The sequence below is a fragment of the Henckelia pumila genome, chromosome 1 (genome assembly GCF_033568475.1).
Source record: "Henckelia pumila isolate YLH828 chromosome 1, ASM3356847v2, whole genome shotgun sequence".
Taxonomy (NCBI): Eukaryota; Viridiplantae; Streptophyta; class Magnoliopsida; order Lamiales; family Gesneriaceae; genus Henckelia; species Henckelia pumila.
Window position 1 is genome coordinate 78,993,024 of NC_133120.1, and position 19,839 is coordinate 79,012,862.

General features: G+C 34.6%; 2 protein-coding genes across 4 annotated transcripts in view; both read left to right on the top strand.

Annotated features, from left to right (window-relative positions):
• The window catches only part of LOC140876404 (isoflavone reductase-like protein), a 28,867-nt gene extending 18,386 nt beyond the window's left edge, over positions 1 to 10,481 (top strand). Inside the window, exons 1-4 of one of the 3 annotated variants that reach the window (XM_073280354.1) lie at positions 5,131 to 5,254; positions 5,542 to 6,674; positions 9,890 to 10,093; positions 10,199 to 10,481. In XM_073280354.1, the coding sequence (XP_073136455.1) occupies positions 6,119 to 6,674; positions 9,890 to 10,093; positions 10,199 to 10,365 (927 nt within the window). In that variant the 5' untranslated portion in view covers positions 5,131 to 5,254; positions 5,542 to 6,118 and the 3' untranslated portion in view covers positions 10,366 to 10,481. The other 2 variants (XM_073280352.1, XM_073280353.1) reach the window with 2 other exon arrangements.
• A 1,181-nt stretch (positions 10,482 to 11,662) lies between these two features.
• Positions 11,663 to 16,472, top strand: LOC140888306 (gamma carbonic anhydrase 1, mitochondrial). Its single transcript, XM_073295992.1, has 5 exons — positions 11,663 to 11,909; positions 13,880 to 14,023; positions 15,063 to 15,188; positions 15,376 to 15,527; positions 15,885 to 16,472. Exons 1-5 carry the CDS (start codon positions 11,795 to 11,797, stop codon positions 16,164 to 16,166), a joined length of 819 nt encoding a protein of 272 aa, XP_073152093.1. The 5' UTR covers positions 11,663 to 11,794; the 3' UTR covers positions 16,167 to 16,472.
• The last annotated feature ends 3,367 nt before the right edge of the window (positions 16,473 to 19,839 follow it).

Here is a 19,839-nt window from a genome sequence, read left to right on the forward strand (position 1 = left end):
CCGTACCCGAAATTGGTGATTAAGTGTTAATCAATCCAATAAATCATGTTAGTTTAAGTTAAACGTGATTAAAGGAACTCTTAATGGATTAACGGAGTTCGGAAATAGATCCAAAATGATCAGAAATGGTCCGGAGGGTCAAGTGGAACCGACGCAACGTCCTAGGATCGGACGCAACGTTCATGCCAGCAAGAATGCGTCACTGCTTATGCACATAAAGTGACCAACGGACGCAACGTTCGTCGTACGGACACAACGATGGCGAACGGACGCAACGATGGAGGAACGAACGTTTCGTTCGATGTCTATAAATAGAGGTGCCGAGATTCATTTTCAGACGCACCAATCACCTATCTTCTCTCGATTCCTTACTTTTCTAGCTTAGATCTAGGGAATTCTAGGCGTCCCATTGGGAATCCGGAAGTGGCGTAGCGACCCAGGCGTTGTAGCGGAGCTGTGGTTTAGTTTTGAGGCAAGCGACAACAACGGGCTGACGACGGACGCAGGTATAGCTTTTGCTTCCTTAAAATATTTAGGAGTATGCAATAGCTTAGTTAAGGCTTTTAGAGCACTATAATGATATTAGTATCATTTGGCAGTGTAGTGAGGATTATAGGCGTGAATCTAGAGCTGGTAGAGCTTGCCTAGTAATTGAGGTACGAAAGTACTGTTCGAGATATCCTGACTAAGTGTGCATGTATTATGTGACTGCATGATTTATATGACATGATTATATGCTGCATACATTTGCATATTGAGCTATCTCTTTTGAGATGTCTGTTCGTAGGGTTTTACCCTATCCTGTTAGTGGATGGACTTTCATCGATTTGGGTCCGGAGTATCCACTGATTTTCGGTATGTGAGCCACCTCCTGAAGCGACGGCACATCGTGCTACATACCAGGGCCCAGTCTGTCTTTGTTATCTGATTCTTGGCCTCTAGTCAGTAGGAGGTACACTTACTCTCGTGTTAAGCGTTTTATGCTCACGTTTCGTACTTTGTGTATCTGGACACCCTATTTCATGGGGCAGGTTTGCGATTGGATGAGGCGGGTGGATCCAAGAGGGGTTAGGCAATGGATGGCCAGCTGGAGCTTCGCCTAGGATTTTATTGTATTGGGTTGATACAATATTTCTATTTGGTTGAATAACTATTTGGGTATTTACAGATTCTTTTTCTTGGGATTGTATAATATTTATTGCTTCCGCAGTTTATTTATGGTTTACTGTTTAATTAAGTTAATTGCATGCCTAAGTTTTTAATTAGTAGGTGATCTCGGTAAAGGTCACTACAAGACATAGTATATTGGGCAACAATCACATGTTCTTGTAGAAACTTCGCAAACGGACCAGGTGCCTGTCCATTCTCGGTGTATCTACCATAATATTCTCCATCTCTATCAGTCCTCACAATATTAATTTGTTTTGCACATGTTGCTTCTCCAGTTCAACATTGAAAACCTTAAAGGCACCAAGTGCTTCGTTTTTGTTATGAAGCAAGTAGATATACATATATCATGAATAATCATCAATGAAAGAGATGAAATATTTCGGATTTTGCATGTCCATGTCTGGACAGCATATATCTAAATGTATGATTTCTAATATTTCTGTACTTCCTTGGCACCTTTTTAAACTTGTTGGTCTGCTTTTCTCTAATGCAGTCCACACAAGATTCAAAATCAGCAAAATCTAAAGTACTAAGTACTCCATCTTTTACTAATATTTTTATTCTCTCTATGGAGATATGTCCCAATCTCCGTTGCCACAATATAGAGAAATCTTCATTTATAACACATGTTTTAATACCTACTTGAACATGCATAGTTGTATTGAAATTATTTTGTAAAGAAAAAAAAAAAGACTATCAATAATTATGCAATTCCAACAAAATTGGATTTATAAAATAAATTTATTGATTTATCCAAAAACTGGAAGGAATAACCAAATATTACAAGTCTTGAAATTGAAATTAAATTCCTAGAAAAATCAGGAACATAAAATGTTTTTTCTGATTTTAAGATATAACCAATATCCAAAACTAGGCAGCAAGTCCTAATAGCCTCTATAAGATAAGACATTTTGTTTCCTAAATAGATGTTCAGCTCATTTCCCAAAGGCTTCCTTAGGTTTTGTATACCCTGTAAGATATTTGTAACATGGATTGTAGAACCAGAATTAATCCACTATGTGTTATAAATTATATAAATCATATTAGATTCATAACAGACAAATGATATTATAATATATTTTGTTTCAAGCCATTTTTAGAATTTAGAGCAATCCGTCCTCATGTGCCCTTTCTGTTTACAGAAAAAACACTTGGATTCCTTCTTGATTTCTCATTGGGGCGGTATTTTACCTTTCCCTTTCTATTGGCCTGATTCTGATTCTTTTTTTTTTTTTTATCTTCAATAGTGCAGTCTCACTCGATTCCATTAACAACCTTCATTCTTCTTGAACACACATGGTCATAAGTTCATTAATTGACCATTTATCTTTATGTGTGTTATAAGATATTTTGAAAAGATTGTATTGTTGAGGAAGGATATTCAAAATATAATGCACCAGGAAAGTTTCAGACATATCTACCTCAAGTGTCTTGAGTTGAGCCATTATATCCCGCATTTTCATGATGTGCTCTCGCACACCTCTCACATTAGTGAGCCGTAATGAAGTGAATTCCATAATTAGGGTGCTAGTAAGTGCCTTATCTGAAGACTGGAATTGTTCATCAGTAGCTTTCAGTGATTTTTTGACATTATTATACTGATCGACCGAACCATGCATACCAGCAAAGATCTTGGTCTTTATATTATTACGCAGAGTCGATTAGATCGCTCCTACTTTTCATAAAGATTAACATCGTTCGTAACGCTGTTTTCAGTAATAGCAGGTGGTTTGTCTTTCCAAATGGCATAATCAATATACATCCACTCCAATTGAAGAAGAATTCTCTCCTTCCATATTTTATAGTTATGACCCTTAAGTTCGGAAATGTCACATTTCATATCAGAAAAACTTGCAGGTTTCATAATTGCATAAAAAATATATATGCTTATAACTTTAAAAATTTTGAGGAAAATATCATGTTTTAAAAGCATGTCATAAAAATATGGTGACATAAAACTTGCCTGTGGGCTAAAATTTTAATTCAATAAAATTTTTCTGCAACTTTTTAAAAAAACTATCAAAAAATAATTTTATTTAACTCCTGTAGGTAAATCAAGAAACATACAATTTTGATATTTTATTTTAATTAATCATATAAATATAATAAATATCCATGTGGGTTGAAATTTATTATGTTCATGCAATTAATTACAATTGATGTCCATTATATGATCCAAAGTAACTCAATGCATAATTTTGCATAATTAAGGGCGCTGAGGCTCAAACTTAATTACTTAAAATTATACGGTTAACTGGCCCGACAAAAATTTTGTCTTTACTTAATGTTTTATAATAATCACTTACTAATACAATAACACTTTCCAAGAGTGCTTCCAGGAAAGGTAGGTAGGGCAAAAACTTCTTTAAAAACCTATCTCCTAGACAGAGCAACGTTTCCCAGGGAGACGAGTCGCAAGTCTAGATAGTTTAAATCGGTATGTGAAAAACTCTCTTAGATCATGTTTTTATAATGTCTTCATAATTATTATTCAACTCCATTATTCTCAATGTGAATCTTTATAAGTCAAAACTTTTCATGAAATATACTTTTGTTATTCACATCTTAACATAAATTGTTTATATAAATTATAAATAACATAATAATAATTTAATATGAACATATTTTAAATATTAAAATGATCAAATATTCTCCAATATATTAATTGCATTTTAAAACTTCAAGAATATAAATGCCAAACATAAATTAAATTTGCACGTCAATCAAATAAATAAACATACATAATATTTGACATAATATATAACATGCCAAATTAACTGTTAAACATGTATTGGAAAATATCAAACCTGAAATTTGAGAGCCTATTTCCTCTAATAAAAATTAATAATTCGAAAATTATTTTTCAAATTAAATCGAAATAATTTAATCCCAAACTATCGTCCAGTACCAAAATACGCAATTTTTAATGGACTTCTTCAAAGCAAAATCAATTATGGTCGTCATTTCATGAAGGTTTTGGTCATTATTATTAGTTGCAAGTTGACTATATTTTGGAGACTTCACGTATGTCTTCAACCATTTTTATAATAAAATAATATAAAACATTTGGCCATTTGTTTCAAAAAAAATTCAGATGCCAACGTGATGGCATAAGCATTAATGGTATTAAATGACATAATGTATTCTGCTCATCAGACTCAATATATCAACCGTGAACTCATCTTTAACAAAGTTCTTCCACCCAGTCAAAGACATTATTTCAAGCTTTCAAAATTCTATCATTTTACATCAAAATTGGAGAATCACATTTCCGAAGATTTCACGATCCCAAGATTTCAGAAAAGTGAAGAACATGTATGTTTAAGGCAGAAGTACCAAGTTTCTGATATCAAATGTTAGAGTTTTTCTAAATAAATCATGTTTCTATACATTAATGAACACTCCGGCCATTAAATGAATTGTAAGTATTCTGTTTTCCTCCTGGTTTGAAGTCTTCTAAGCACTTCAACCCTTTAGCAGATGGTGTATTTGTGTTCTTTATGAGATGTATGCTTAGGGACCTCAGACCTAGCTATTTATAGATGTTCCTTATACTATAGTTGTTCGGGAGCACGAGAGTACTTAAAAAAGAATGGTGCATGCGCGTCTCAAAAGTCTAAGTAGAGACAACACATGCATTTTCTCAAAAGTTTAAAGTAGAGACAACACATACATTTTCTCAAAAGTCTAAAATAGAAACAACACATGCATTTTCCATCCAAAATGTCATAATATCGGTCATCACCGTTGTCGACTCGATTATCTCTCCTTTTGTTTTGATATGTGTCATAATATGATTTGTCAAAGTTCAAATCTTTCTTACACTCATTAGTTTCCTATGTGCAGAGATTCTTCCCATCAGATTTCGGATACGACGCAGATCGTGCTCGTGCCGTAGAACCCGCGAAATCTGTGCACGAAAGCAAGGCCCGAATCCGGAGAGCTATTGAGGCACAAGGCATTCCCTACACCCATGTCTGCTCCAACTATTTTGCGGGCTTCTCCCTTCCCACACTGGTGCAACCGGGCTCCTCCGCGCCTCCCAAAGATAAAGTGATCATCTTAGGTGATGGAAATGCCAAAGGTACATAGATATCATGTGTGTTACATTTATCATTGTTATTAGAAAATCAAAAATAGTTTGTATTTCTTATGTGTAGTCAAGAGTCTAGTCAAACATATTTCTTGTATAAATAGGACCACACCTATATTGTATTTGGCTCTCTAGAATATTCTTCAATAATATCAAAAGATCAGTTTCTTTCTCAATCATGGTGTTCATCGATTTCTCTGTTATGGTATCAAAGCGGGGGATCTCTGATTTCTTTCAAAATTGATCTAAATCATCGTTTTGTTCAAAAATGGCAAGAGGAGGAGGAGAAAATCAGAATGTGAACCCAATCAAAATCTGAATCCGCTGCTTCGTTCAATTCCGGAAGATTCAGGAAGTCCGTATTTTCTTCAAAATGGAGATCATCCTGGTATGAATCTTGTATCTCATCCTCTTGTAGGATCGAACTACAACTCTTGGAGTCGTGCTATGATTGTAGCATTAACAACGAAAAATGAACTTGCATTTGTGGATTCTTCAATTCAACGTCCACGCTCTGATGATTTGCTCTATGGATCGTGGGTGAGGTGTAATAGCATGGTGATCTCTTGGCTTTTGAATTCTATGACCCGAGAAATTGCAGATAGTCTCATGTATCTGTCAGTTGCTAGTGAAATCTGGGCGGATCTATGAGACAGATTTCATGAAAGTAATGCTCCGAGAATATATAAAATTAAGAAGTTACTCAATGAATTACAACAAGGATCTCTGGATGTTAGCTCGTATTATACAAAATTGCGAACACTATGGGACGAGCTGCGAGATTATCAACCTACTCCAGTCTGTAATTGTGGAACAACAAAGGAATGGCTGAGCTATCAAAGTCAGGAATGTGTGATGCAATTTCTGATGGGGTTAAATGAGTCATATGTGCACGTTCGTGCACAAATTTTGATGATCGAACATTTTCCTGCTATTACGAAGGTTTTCTCACTAGTAATACAAGAAGAAAGACAACGGTCCATTAATTTGGGGGTTTCGAAGTTGAATGTCGATCAATCAATCAGTATTAATGCTGCTAATGTGAATTCTCCAGTTACTGCTATTGTTGCATCTACGAAGCATTTTCAGAAACCAAAGGGAGGAATGGTGGATAAAATGATGTGTTCTTATTGTCATTTCACGAACCATACAATTGACAAATGTTTCAAATTGCATGGATATCCACCTGGACATCCTAGGTACAATCAGTCGCAATATCGACATAAAGGTCAAGCTCACCAAGGTCAAGCTCATCAAGTATCTAGTAATGCTTCTTCAAATGCTTCGATGGATAATTTGACTCAAAACCAGTGTAGGCAGCTTATTGATTTTCTGAGCACTAAGCTTCAAGCTAGGGATGGTTTCAACATGGAAGTGCAAAAGCAAGAGCCTGCTATATCTTGTCTCACTGGTATATGTTCTTCACTCTCTTCCATCTCAAGAATGGATTGGGTAATGGATACAGGGGCGACTCACCATATATGTTGTTCCATATCTCAGTTCCATTATTATATGCCAGTCAAATCCACAATAACATTACCAAATAGCTTAACAATCCCAGTAACTCTTTTAGGATCTGTTCGACTATCCAAGGATCTCATCCTTAATGATGTGCTTTATGTTCCTAATTTTCAATTCAATCTATTATCAATCAGCTCTCTTACTCAAGTCCTCACATGTTCTGTCTCTTTTGTATCTGATTTCTGTCATATTCAGGATCTCAAAGAGACTAAGGTGATTGGGACGGGTAAAAGAGTTGGGAACTTATATGTGCTTACAAAATCATATATGTCCTCTTCCAAGATCTGTAATGTTTCTGTTTTTCAAAATCAGTTGTGGCATTGTCGTATGGGACATTCATCTTTCACTAGAATTGCTGTCATAGGTGAAATTTTGCAATACAGCCATGATTCTTCAGATACTAAACATTGTTCTGTTTGTCACTTGTCAAAACAAAAGCGTTTGTCTTTTGTATCACATAATAAAATCAATGCAATTTTTTTTGAACTCGTACATATTGATATATGGGGTCCTTTCACTCCAATTTCTGTTGAAGGCTATCGATATTTCCTTACCATTGTTGATGATCACACTAGATTCACATGGGTATATATGTTGAAGAACAAATCGGATGCTTCACATATTTTTCCAGTTTTCTGTACAATGGTTAAAACTCGGTTTAGCACTTGTGTCAAATCAGTGAGGAGTGACAATGCCCCCGAACTTGGTTTTGTTGATTTCTTTAATAAAGAAGAAATCATTCATTATTATTCTTGTGTGTAGAGACCTCAACAAAATTCTGTTGTTGAGAGGAAACACCAACATATTCTAAATGTAGCAAGGGCACTTTTGTTTCAGTCCAACCTTCCTTTAGTTTATTGGGGTGACTGCATTCTTACATCTGTCTACTTGATCAATCGCACACCTTCTCCACTTCTTGATAATAAAACTCATTTTGAATTGTTGTACAACAAACGTCCTCTGTATTCTCATTTAAGGGTATTTGGATGTCTTTGCTATGCTTCTACTTTACTGTCTACACGACAAAAATTGTTACCCCGAGCTATTAAATGTGTCTTTCTTGGTTATCCTCCGGGTTATAAAGGATATAAACTGCTAAATCTGGACACAAATGATGTTTTTATATCTCGTGATGTTTCTTTTCAGGAAGATGTTTTTCCGTTCAAGGAAAATTCTTCTTTCATTCCTTTTGAGCTTTTCCCAGATAATGTTTTACCTAATCACATGCCTTCATCTTCTTCTCCTGAATCTTCTTCCCCACTCATGTCTGATCCATCTCAAAGCATTCATTCTAAACGTACTTTAATTTACATAAACCTTCTCATCTAAAAGATTACTACTGCTATATGGACAAATCTCCTTTTGAATCTTCAACAGCTCATCCTCTATGTTCTGTTGTTGATTCTTCTAAACTTTCCTTATCCTACAAAGCATTCATCAATAATATATCTTCTGTTCTTGAACCTGAAACCTATTCTCAAGCCGATGCACTTCCTGAATGGAAACAAGCCATGGCTGACGAGCTTAAGATATTAGAAATCAATAGGACTTGGTCTATTGTTTCCCTACCTCCGGGAAGACTGCAGTTGGTTGTCGATGGGGGTGTATAAAGCAAAATTTGGTTCTGATGGCACTTTGCAAAGACATAAGGCTCGCTTGGTAGCTAAGGGCTACACTCAACAAGAAGGCCTTGGCTATCTTGAAACTTTTTCTCCAGTAGCCAAGTTAGTTATTGTTAAGGTTTTACTTGCTCTTGCTGCTTCTTGTGGTTGGTCTCTCGTCCAACTTGATGTCAACAATGCTTTCTTGCATGGTGATTTGGTGAAGGAAGTTTATATGTCACTACCACCTGGTTATTGTAGCAAGGGGGAGTCATTACCTGTAAATGCTGTTTGCAAACTTCATAAGTCGCTTTATGGTCTCAAACAAGCGTCTTGACAATGGTTTGCAAAATTCTCTTCAACCTTATTAAGTGTTGGTTTTATTCAATCTCATGCTGATAACTCTCTGTTTTTAAGAGTTCGTGGCACTGTTTTTTTGGCTTTGTTGGTTCAGAGGATCTGGACACTGTCTGTTGTTTCTTTGCATGCCAAGATATCATAACCTCGCCCAAAAATACATAGAAACCAGTAATAGACAGACGAGTATCTATGCAAGCACCCCAATCTGCATCTGAGAAAAATTTGAGTTGCAAATCAGAATCTGATTTGTACAACAGCTCTTTACCAACTGTGCTCTTCACATACTTAAGTACATTAAGAGCTACTTCCATATGAGAAACTCGAGGCGCTGAAACATATTGACTGAGTTTATTGACAGCAAAGGCTAAATCAGGGCGAGTGATAGTAAGATATTGCAATCTGCCAATCATTCGTCTATATGAAGATGGATCAAAAACCAATTCTCCATCTTCCTGTGTAAGTTTAAGATTAACATCCATGGGAGTGCTTCGTGGTTTACATCCCAATAATCCTGCTTCAGATAGCAATTTCAGTGCATAATTTCTTTGGCAAATGGAAATACCAGTCGAAGATCGAGCCACCTCGATACCCAGAAAATACTTCAAATGTCCTAAATCCTTTAGCTTGAATCGATTATTAAGAAATTCTTTCAATTCAGATGCTTCACTCTCATTGTTTGTAGCTATGACGATATCATCGACATTGATTGCCACCTTGTCCGAGAGAAGGTCTAGGCCGAGATTGTCAAGTTGATGCATGTTTCTTCTGAATTTCAGCTAGCAGATTTGTTCACTAAACCTTTGTTACCATCACGTTTCAATTTGCTTTTGTCCAAGATGGGAATGCATAATATCCATTTCTCATCTTGCGGGGGAGTATTAGAAAATCAAAAATAGTTTGTATTGCTTACGTGTAGTCAATAGTCTAGTCAAACATATTTCTTGTATAAATAGGACCACACCTATATTGTATTTGGCTCTCTAGAATATTCTTCAATAATATCAAAAGATCAGTTTCTTTCTCAATCATGGTGTTTCATCGATTTCTCTGTTAATTGTTAAAAGGTTTAAACAATCCATTAATTTGTTCACTAAAATAGCTAGTTTCATGCATGCAATGATCTTCGGCTACCCCACGTCTGCAGCTGTATTCAACGATGAACGAGATATAGGCATATATACGATCAAGGCGGTGGATGATCCGAGAACACTGAACAAGATTCTCTTCATCAGTCCACCTAACAATGTATATTCGTTCAATGAACTTGTTGCTTTGTGGGAGAAGAAGATTGGGAAGACGTTGGAGAAGGAGTATGTGGCAGAGGAACAGATCTTGAAACAGATCCAAGGTAACATTCACTTGTGCCATTGGATATCATCACATGTGAAATAATTGATTAGCTGATACGTATGAGATGTTGTGTTTTGATTGTTGTGTTTTTTCGATGTTTCAGATTCTCCTATGGACGCCAAACTCATATTGTCCTTAAACCACTCGATATTTGTGAAGGGAGATCAAACTTACTTTGAGATCGAACCGTCGTTCGGAGTTGAGGCGTCGGAGCTCTATCCGGACGTTAGATATACCACCGTGGATGAGTACCTCGATCAGTTTGTTTGAGATCATGTGTTTTCATTTACATGAAATGCATTGCTACTCTTAATTCGGTTTTAATAATAAGAAATTCGGTTAAAATAATTTAGTTACTTCGGTTTTGTTAATTCGGTTCGGCAGATAATGAATGCTAACCCCTAATCTCTAGTTTGGATGCTGAGAGCTTTAAAATGGTAGAGTTTGAAAAATGATCTTAGTCAACCAAATTTTTTAATTTATGATCTTCTTTCAAAAAAACTTTGCAAAATAACCTTCAAATACAAAGAAAATGTAAAAAAAAAAAAAACAAAGGAAAAAATTGAGAAGATTATATTTCTAAATCATGGTCAAACGGAGGTTATTTAGTTAAATAAATTCGCTTTAAAACTCAATTGTAATAAATCACTCACATAGCTAAACAGAAAAAAAAAAAAAAGGAATTTTAGTATTTTTTTTAAGAAAAATAATAAATAATCACTTTATTATATTCTCATTAATGTATTCCAGCATATCCTACTAATGATGCATGGTTGGGTCGCAATCAAATATTATGAACATTTTGTTTTATCGTAAAACTAGCTTTTTTCCAAAAAAATTAAATAAATAAAACTGGCTTATAATTGTAGCACAAATAAAAAGTTAAAACTCATTACTCGAACCATATCCATGAACAATCACACAAATTGTGTCGAATCGGATATCTATTCTACCCGCATTCATTGTCACTACCTAAATTCATATGTCAGTGAATTATGTCAGTGTGCGTGGCTAGGGAGGTGATCGAGTCGAGCTGAATTTTTGAATGTTTTAATTCAATTCGTTTATAGTTGAGTCGAGCTCGAGCTTTATTTAAGGAATATATTCAAGACTCAAGAATTTATTCGAGTTTTTATCGAGCCTAAATGCGTTAAAAAATATAAATTATAAATTTAAATATCTATTAAATTCATTACAAAAATAAATGTTATATTTAGAGACCAAATATTTTTACTAAAATTTGTAATTTTATTCTCATAAAAAATTTAATAAATTTTATATATCTTTCATAAATAAAAGGATAAAAATCTATAAATCAAATATATCTAAGAGCTGACTCACGAATCTACTAATATATTTGTTCACAAACTAACGAGCGAAATATTGTAAAAATTGAACTTGATTCATTTTTTTTAACGAATCTTATTATATAAACTCAAATGCGCTTTTATGGAATTGAGTTTCGAATAGCAGGTGCCGACATGGTATCTGTATTTTAGACTAACAAGGCCTACAAATAGAAATGAAATCCCAAATTTACCCCTGTAAATCGAAGCCAAGGCTTGGCGTGGCACTGCCCCAATTTCACTGTAGCCCTCGAACACCCGAAAAGAAGTCGCGTGAACTCTTCACCAGTCGGACAAAATCAAGAATTTCCCCACATTCGACGATCGACGGAGCAATCTACAGGCAGAAGGGTATGGGGACCTTGGGAAGGGTGGTGTATTCGCTGGGAAACTGGATCAGAGAAACTGGTCAAGCCATGGATCGCCTGGGCTGCCGCCTCCAAGGAAATTACTATTTCCAAGAACAACGTATGTTCTTTTCTATTTCAAGCTTTTATTTTTGGATACAATGCTACCCACTTTTTTATTTCTTTAAGTTTCTGTCGCGGTTTTTTTTGTTTAAAAAAATAATTTGTTTTGATTTTATATGCTGTTTGGGATGTGCAGGCCGTATTTCCTTTGGTTCTTTATGAAATTGTCTGATTTTCATGTTTTTAGATTTTGGAATTAGCTAAATTATACATGGAAGTTTTGTGGAAAGAGGGAGACTTTATGGATTGAAAGAATTAGATGAGGCGTCTTACCTTTTTTCTTGAATTTTGGGGGTCAAACAAGAAATGGTAAATCAAGAGCATACATAATTTGGCATTCGTATGCCTTTGGGTATCGTCTTATAATAAGATCATGTGGTTAAAATGGTTTCCATGAATATAAAAACGAAATCTTAGGACATCATTTTGAAGATTTGGGTTGCGAGTGGGCGGATCATATATATTGCACTCAGATTTGGGTTGTGACTCTTGTGAGTAAAGGGATCATGATATCACAGCTTATTCATATCAATTCACTTGAACTGAAAGTAAATAGGAAATATTGTCTATACTAACATAACATGGGTACTGACAGTATTTAATGGTCATATCATTTATATATTCTAATGCAAAGGTGAATGAGCATTTCAACAGAAGTGCATCAAATTAGAATTGAAGGTAATTGAAAATATATGATCAGAATTGGATGTATAAAATGGTTTGGATATTTTATATACGACAGATGGAAGCATCTTTGATAAAGTGAGAGGGGATATGAGTAGCAGGTTATGAAAGAGGGGAGTGCCAAAATTAACTTGATACAAAATTAATAAAAATATGACTTAAATGACTTGGGTCACTTAATATTAAATAGAGCTAGATGAAGAAGAGTGATTGATAGGCGATAGCTAATCTCAATTTTCAAATAGTTTAGAATTGACTATTGAGGCTTGTCTAACGACAGTGATAAATTGGCTGTGTTTCTGGAGTTCTTTGCTGTAGTGACTAGGTGTTTGTTGTCCATGATATTTTAATTGCTATATACCAAGCTAATAGTCTTGTAAAAGAGCTTGTAGAAGATCCTGTATTATTTTCTTCTTGTAAAACATTAGGCTGAAAGAAATATTCTCGTAGAATTGATTTAAGTAAAATATATTAGAGACTCAGAGTGCAAATCAATGTACACAATTGGACTGTTTGAGACTGCAAATGTATAATTTCTCGGAAGAGAACCGGATAGAATTAGTAGAACAGTGTTGTGTAGAATCTGGTGGTCCGAAATATTCTGGGGCATATAATGCCCTGTTTTACCTTTACCTTCCTTTTTCTCTGTTTTCTCTTCTATTTAGGATTGCTTCAAATTCATAATATAGTTCATTTTTAAATTTTGTTATCCCAAACACACCAACGATCGGTTTTCCGAAATAATGACAACATTGCAGAAGTATGTACATTTCTTTTCCTGCACTCGTGTTCATTTATGTGCAGTCGTTCAAATGATTTTTTTTTTTAACACCTTAAACATTCCATTTCTATCTCATAGGTTTTTGTTTTCAGTGTCTAGGCAAATATATTAGAGACTCAGAGTGCAAATCAATGTACACAATTGGACTGTTTGAGAGTGCAAATGTATAATTTCTCGGAAGAGAACCGGATAGAATTAGTAGAACAGTGTTGTGTAGAATCTGGTGGTCCGAAATATTCTGAGGCATATAATACCCTGTTTTACCTTTACCTTCCTTTTTCTCTGTTTTCTTTTATTTAGGATTGCTTCAAATTCATAATATAGTTCATTTTTAAATTTTTTTATCCCAAACACACCAACGATCGGTTTTCCGAAATAATGACAACATTGCAGATGTACATTTCTTTTCCTGCACTCGTGTTCATTTATGTGAAGTCGTTCAAATGATTTTCTTTTGAACACCTTAAACATTCCATTTCTATCTCATAGGTTTTTGTTTTCAGTGTCTAGGCACCGGACTCTGATGAACGTCTTTGATAAATTTCCTGTGGTTGATAAGGATGCTTTTGTTGCTCCGAGTGCCTCGGTCATTGGGGATGTTCGGGTGGGTCAAGGATCCTCCATATGGTATGGATGCGTACTTCGAGGTAAGCCCTTAATAAAATATTCAGTCTTGATTTTATGTTGTTGAATATTGTCTACCATATTGATATTTAACTTAGCCAAGGTTCTTCATTTGAAGTTACGTAATTTCTTAATTTTCATTTGTAGAAAAGAATGCAAATTGACTTACTGAGTTGGCTAGTAGTGCACTCTAATTTCGCTTGCTTTTGAAACAATCGCCAAATTTATACACCTAATTATGGGATTGTTGAGAGGGATGGTGAAATAAATACTATGTTACCCATGCTAGAGCCATCTGAAGAAATTGTATGAGAAACTTGTATTAAAAATTTAGTGCCTCATTATGTTTGTGTACCGAATGACTGAAAGTTTTGGGTAATACTTTTGTCCCAATAAGACATGCGTAGGATGACAAAACAGTCGTCATTCTAGGTTATCTTTTGATTCCTATTTTCCACAATCGTAGCTGATAGCCTTGAAATGGCTTGAAGATTAACCATATCAGGTGTGCATTGAGATTTATCATTCACTATTCAATCTCATCATCTATCAGGGACATGAGGAAAAAATAGAAGATTTAATGAGATCAGCAATCCTGCATAGGCCAGAAAATTTCAGGATCTGCTTCGAACAATAATGGTTTCTGTGTACTGATATGAGAAATTAATTGCACAAATTTGATGTTTTGAGTAGTTAAGTTATGCCAAACTGCCTTACTCCATGTCACAAGCAAAATAACCGCTTACCTTTGAGAGTCAGATGTCCCTCATCCTGCTTCCACTATTTGCGAGATGAATGCCACTTTCCTCATTTCTATTGGTATGACTAGTATTAATCATCCTGAGATTGGCCAGCAAACGGGTTTCCAATTTCTACCTTCTGTTGCTCCTGTTTCAGTTTTACTTTTCCCGACGGCACTAAAAATATCAGAAATCTTATTAGGACTTCCAAAAATGAAAATTGGGAGTTACTTTTACTTTCTCACCTGTTAAGAGAAATTTGATCATTGTGTTTTTAAGTTGTTGCATGATTTGATCACTTTGACTTTTTTCCTGAATGCAGGTGATGTGAATAACATCACTGTTGGGTCTGGGACCAATATACAAGACAACTCCCTTGTGCACGTTGCAAAGTCTAACCTAAGCGGGAAGGTTTTGCCAACTATCATTGGAGATAATGTCACAATTGGTGAGCCATCTCTTGCTTTACTTCCTCCCCCTTGTTAGTTCTAAAAGTGTCCATGTCTGGGGTTTATTGCAATTATTTTTTTCGAAAAACAAAAAAAAATTCAACATAATGATCGTCACATAAGGACTGCATTTGAGCTTCATCCAAATTCCCAGTGACAGTAACTTGAGATTTGGTGGATTCGTAGGTCACAGTGCTGTTGTACATGGCTGCACGATTGAGGACGAGGCATTTGTTGGTATGGGAGCTACATTGCTTGACGGCGTGGTCGTGGAAAAGCATGCCATGGTTGCTGCAGGAGCTCTTGTGAGACAGAATACTAGGGTCCCTTATGGAGAGGTATGTTTTGAATCGCCTCCCAGACCAAAAAAACAAGTGAATGAATATGAATTTCCTTACTTTAAATTGCAAAGACATTCCAATGCTTGTGTACATTGACATTATTCGCTTCTTCCGTCACAATGCTAGTTTGGATGCAGACGTGTTCAGCTAGATGTTTTTTCAAGAAAAGTAGAGGCGGTTTTATGTTAGAATGTAGCAGTGTATAATTTTTATTTTTTTTGGATTTCAATTTTTTTAAAGAATTTTTTACCTGCTTTATTTTTGTTTCCTAACGGATACTGTATTCTATCATTTTGAAACTAAGAGAACTCTGTATCCATAACTTGTATTGTTCTGGTTGTTTTGTCACCACAGGTGTGGGGTGGGAATCCTGCCAGATTCCTGAGAAAGCTCACGCCTGAGGAGATCACTTTCATCTCCCAATCTGCCACAAATTACACGAATCTTGCAAAGGTCCATGCAGCTGAAAACGCCAAGCCCTTCGACGAAATCGAGTTTGAAAAAATGCTGCGCAAAAAATACGCACGTCGCGATGAAGAGTATGATTCAATGCTCGGTGTCGTCCGTGAAACACCACCAGAACTTGTTCTTCCCGATAACATCTTACCAGATAAATCCCAAAAGGCAGTCGTATAATACTTTTTGCAAACTCATTTAGTTTGTCTCGAGTGTTATGCACTTGCAACGTTTCTTGGTGAAGCCACCTTTGCAGACCTGTGTAACCAAGTCCATTCGTGTTCTTATGAATAAATTAGGACATGTTTTGGGACGATCTCTTCGATGAATGGTTGATGTTTGGAACCATGCTCGCAGCTATATGCATAATAATTCTTTGTATTTGTAATACATATATGAATTTGCAACGACATATTTCACTTGAGGCCATTCTAATGAACCATGGTCTGTTTATTTATGAATTTAAGGATGAGATGTCGAGTTTGAAACCCAGTTTCCTCCCTACCAATTTTAAAATTGCAAGATATTTCTGCAACTTGTTCCCGGCACACCTGCTCCATGTGCATAAATTATTGAGGTCATCAAAAACTTTTATTTTCAAAAAAAAAAGACAAACTATAAAAAATAAATTGAATATTATATTGTTTGTAGGCTATATAAAGTATAATATAGTTTTCATGAATTATTGTTAGGGGAATCTTCAAAAAAAACAAAGCATGATCGGCTGGTTGGAATTTGAAAAGCCGAAGAGCTCCACTTTCCCTTGAAATCTGCTATCTCCGTTGATTTAAAAAAAGACAAAAAAAAAAAGAAAAAAAAAAGAGCATTCCCCCCAATCATGCCGCTATCCAAATGATTAGTACCTATTCATTTCCTATATTTTCTTGGATTCTTCTTTTGCTGCTGAATCTATCTTCTTTGTCCCAATATGCAACTGAATTAGTACAAAAGTAATATTGATTTGTGATAGTTTGTAGGTTATCCAATACGAAAAATTTTAAATTTGGAACCATATCTTGGGTTGAATACCTAATTGAAATAATATCTTTCTCCAAACTTAAGAAAAAAAAGTCAGATTATGTATATCGAGAGTTTCTTTTAATAACTTTTTAATCGATATAAAAATACATATAAGTCTGAACATATGAGATTGTTTGTCTTGAATTTTTGCATGTGAATGTGTCAGACACAAATCGTGCTAAAATGTTATGAAAATTAAAAATATAACTTCTAATCGGTCATTGTGAGTTTGATTAATTTGACCGTCCATTATAACCTCCTCGGATTTGAATGCAACTAATCGAAATTTAACTAATATAATTAAAGAACATGGAAAATAAAATTTTCAAATGATATGAATATGATATGAACACACGCACTAAGAATTGAAAGTAACACAATGAAGAAAAGTCGAACTATGAAATCTGAAAGTTGGAGAAACTAGATTAAATGCTGAACTAAAATGATTGAACTATAAATTTGAAGATTCAAACTGATAGGTTACATCTAAAAGTTCAACTGGGTCTGAGCCCGATCATGAAGGTCAACTCCAAATAGTTTTGAGGCCCAAGCTTATTTAAATATTATATATATTTAATTCAAGTAGGCCCTGAATTCTACACAAGCCCATAAAAGGCTCAAACCCATGAAACTCTCTGAATATCTATAAATAGCTCAAGTCACCTCATTATTAAGGTACACACTTTCTTTAGCACTATAACGCTCTACTCTTGATTATTATTCCTTGAGTAATCGCTAACTTGAGCGTCGGAGTGCCTTCGCCGGGAACCCTCCCGGCTCTTTTGACTTTGTTTTGTGACGTAGAAACAACCCACTGAAGATCTCCGCCGGGAACATACAAGGATCCGTTGATACTCCGGACTTTGCGGAAACAACGTGTCATATACAAGTTATTTTTGGCTACATCACAAACATAGGTTGCAAATATTTGCTCTGTTTTGTTGATGATGTGTTGTTGATAATTGTTAGAGATCATGATTCTGCATTGTTTGTGTCCTTTTAAACTTTGGTTCCCCGAGTCAGAACCTACGTACTGTTAGAATATTTTTTCAGAATATTTTCAGAAATTTTGTTGCCGATAACGAATAAAGATTTTCGCTGCGAAAATTACGGGGATCGCGGGGGCTCGGGGGCAACGCCCCCGAAAGCTCTTCGAAAACATCACGACTGTTCGCGAGTGGATGCTTTGGTTCATGAACGGATACATTGTTTGACTAAGAGTTACACTCGTTCAGATACGTCTTTTCATTCTCTATAAATAAAGGTGCATCATCAGATTCAAATGTCTTGAATTAGATTATTATCTCCATTGTATCCTGAGAGATATCTTAAAAACATCTCTTAAAAGATAGCGTTTAAAACATGCCTTGGAGTTCATCATTAAATCCTTTCTAAATTTACGAAATTCTTCAACACGTACTAACCTATTAACTACAGCAGTAACAGCCCTACTAACAACCCCACTAACATGAAATATATTTTACTTGTTCCTCTTATCTCTCTTCCCATTTTCTTTCCCGAGCTAATTTCTGAATTTTGATTATCTAGATTGTTGATCAATTTTTATTTATTTTTTTTTTTTACAGTTTTTGAAACTTTTTCGAACTTTAATTAACCAAAAAACATCGTTAAATTTTTTAAGATTAAATGATAAATTAATGGACCAAATCAATTTATAGGTTAAATAAAGACGATCGATTGGCATGCGTGGAGCGGTATTGTAACTTTTGGTTCGAACAGGGACCTATCAATGTGCTGTTACTGCGCAAGCTATGATAATGAGATTATGGATTTTGGATTTATATAAACATATTCCACGAACTCTTTTCAGTTGCTGACTGGATTACACGATGATCAAAGGTGGACGTACAAATTTATATATATGGTAAAAACCCATTTGTCTAATAATAATAATAATAATAATAATAATAATAACAATAACAATAACAATAACAATAACATCGTTCAACTTGAGTACTTAACTTTCAAGTATAAAATAAAATCTCAAACGATTTTTTCACGAATCTTACACGCAATTCAAAATTTTCCACCACAATTTAACGAGTCCCACGGTCTAAATTTCATTATCAATATATAAATTTCATATATTTACATATATATACTTAATTAATTTATATATAATATATGTTTTGCATACATTACTTATTTCTAATAAAAATAATACATACAATTTCTATTAATCGAAAATTATATATATATTTTTTAAAAAAATATTGTTCAAAAAATATGAGATAGTTAAAACAACTTGTTTCAAATGGTTATAACATTCAAACTGTTAGCTTAAAAGGTTTAATTTTATCATTGAACATGAATAACATTAATAATTAAAAATTCGATTATACAATGATTTATTTATAATAAGACATACAGAACTATAGTTAATATTGGATAACTAAAATAAAATTATTTTTAAAAACTAAAATAATTATTTTTAAAAAATAAAATATTGTTTTTTAAAAAAAGAGAAATGATGTGAGATTAAATTATTTTTTAAAAAAAAAAGAAAAAAAAAGGAGCGAAAGGAAAGAGGGGGCATTAGTAGATTGGGGTCTAAGTGTGTGCTTTTATTTTTATTTTTAAAAAATGTAGGCCTCCCGGGAGCCAACATTAAAAAAAAACACACACACACACTACACCTTTTTATTGTGAAAGTGGTTCTATTTATGCTAACTCATGGACAGTGCATATATGCTAGATTTGACGGCTCCCTTTTTTCGCATGCGGTGCGCAAAAAAAAAAAAAAAAGCCACTGAATCCCTATTCGAATACTTACCGAATTGATCCCATGAAAATAGCTCCTCTCACTTATGTT

What these genes read in the sequence shown, in the direction of transcription:
- LOC140888306 (XM_073295992.1), top strand. Translation starts at nt 11,795, where the DNA reads ATGGGGACCTTGGGAAGGGTGGTGTATTCGCTGGGAAACTGGATCAGA. An exon ending in TTACTATTTCCAAGAACAAC is followed by an intron (nt 11,910 to 13,879) that starts GTATGTTCTTTT and finishes TTTTGTTTTCAG; the next exon opens with TGTCTAGGCACCGGACTCTG. An exon ending in GTATGGATGCGTACTTCGAG is followed by an intron (nt 14,024 to 15,062) that starts GTAAGCCCTTAA and finishes TCCTGAATGCAG; the next exon opens with GTGATGTGAATAACATCACT.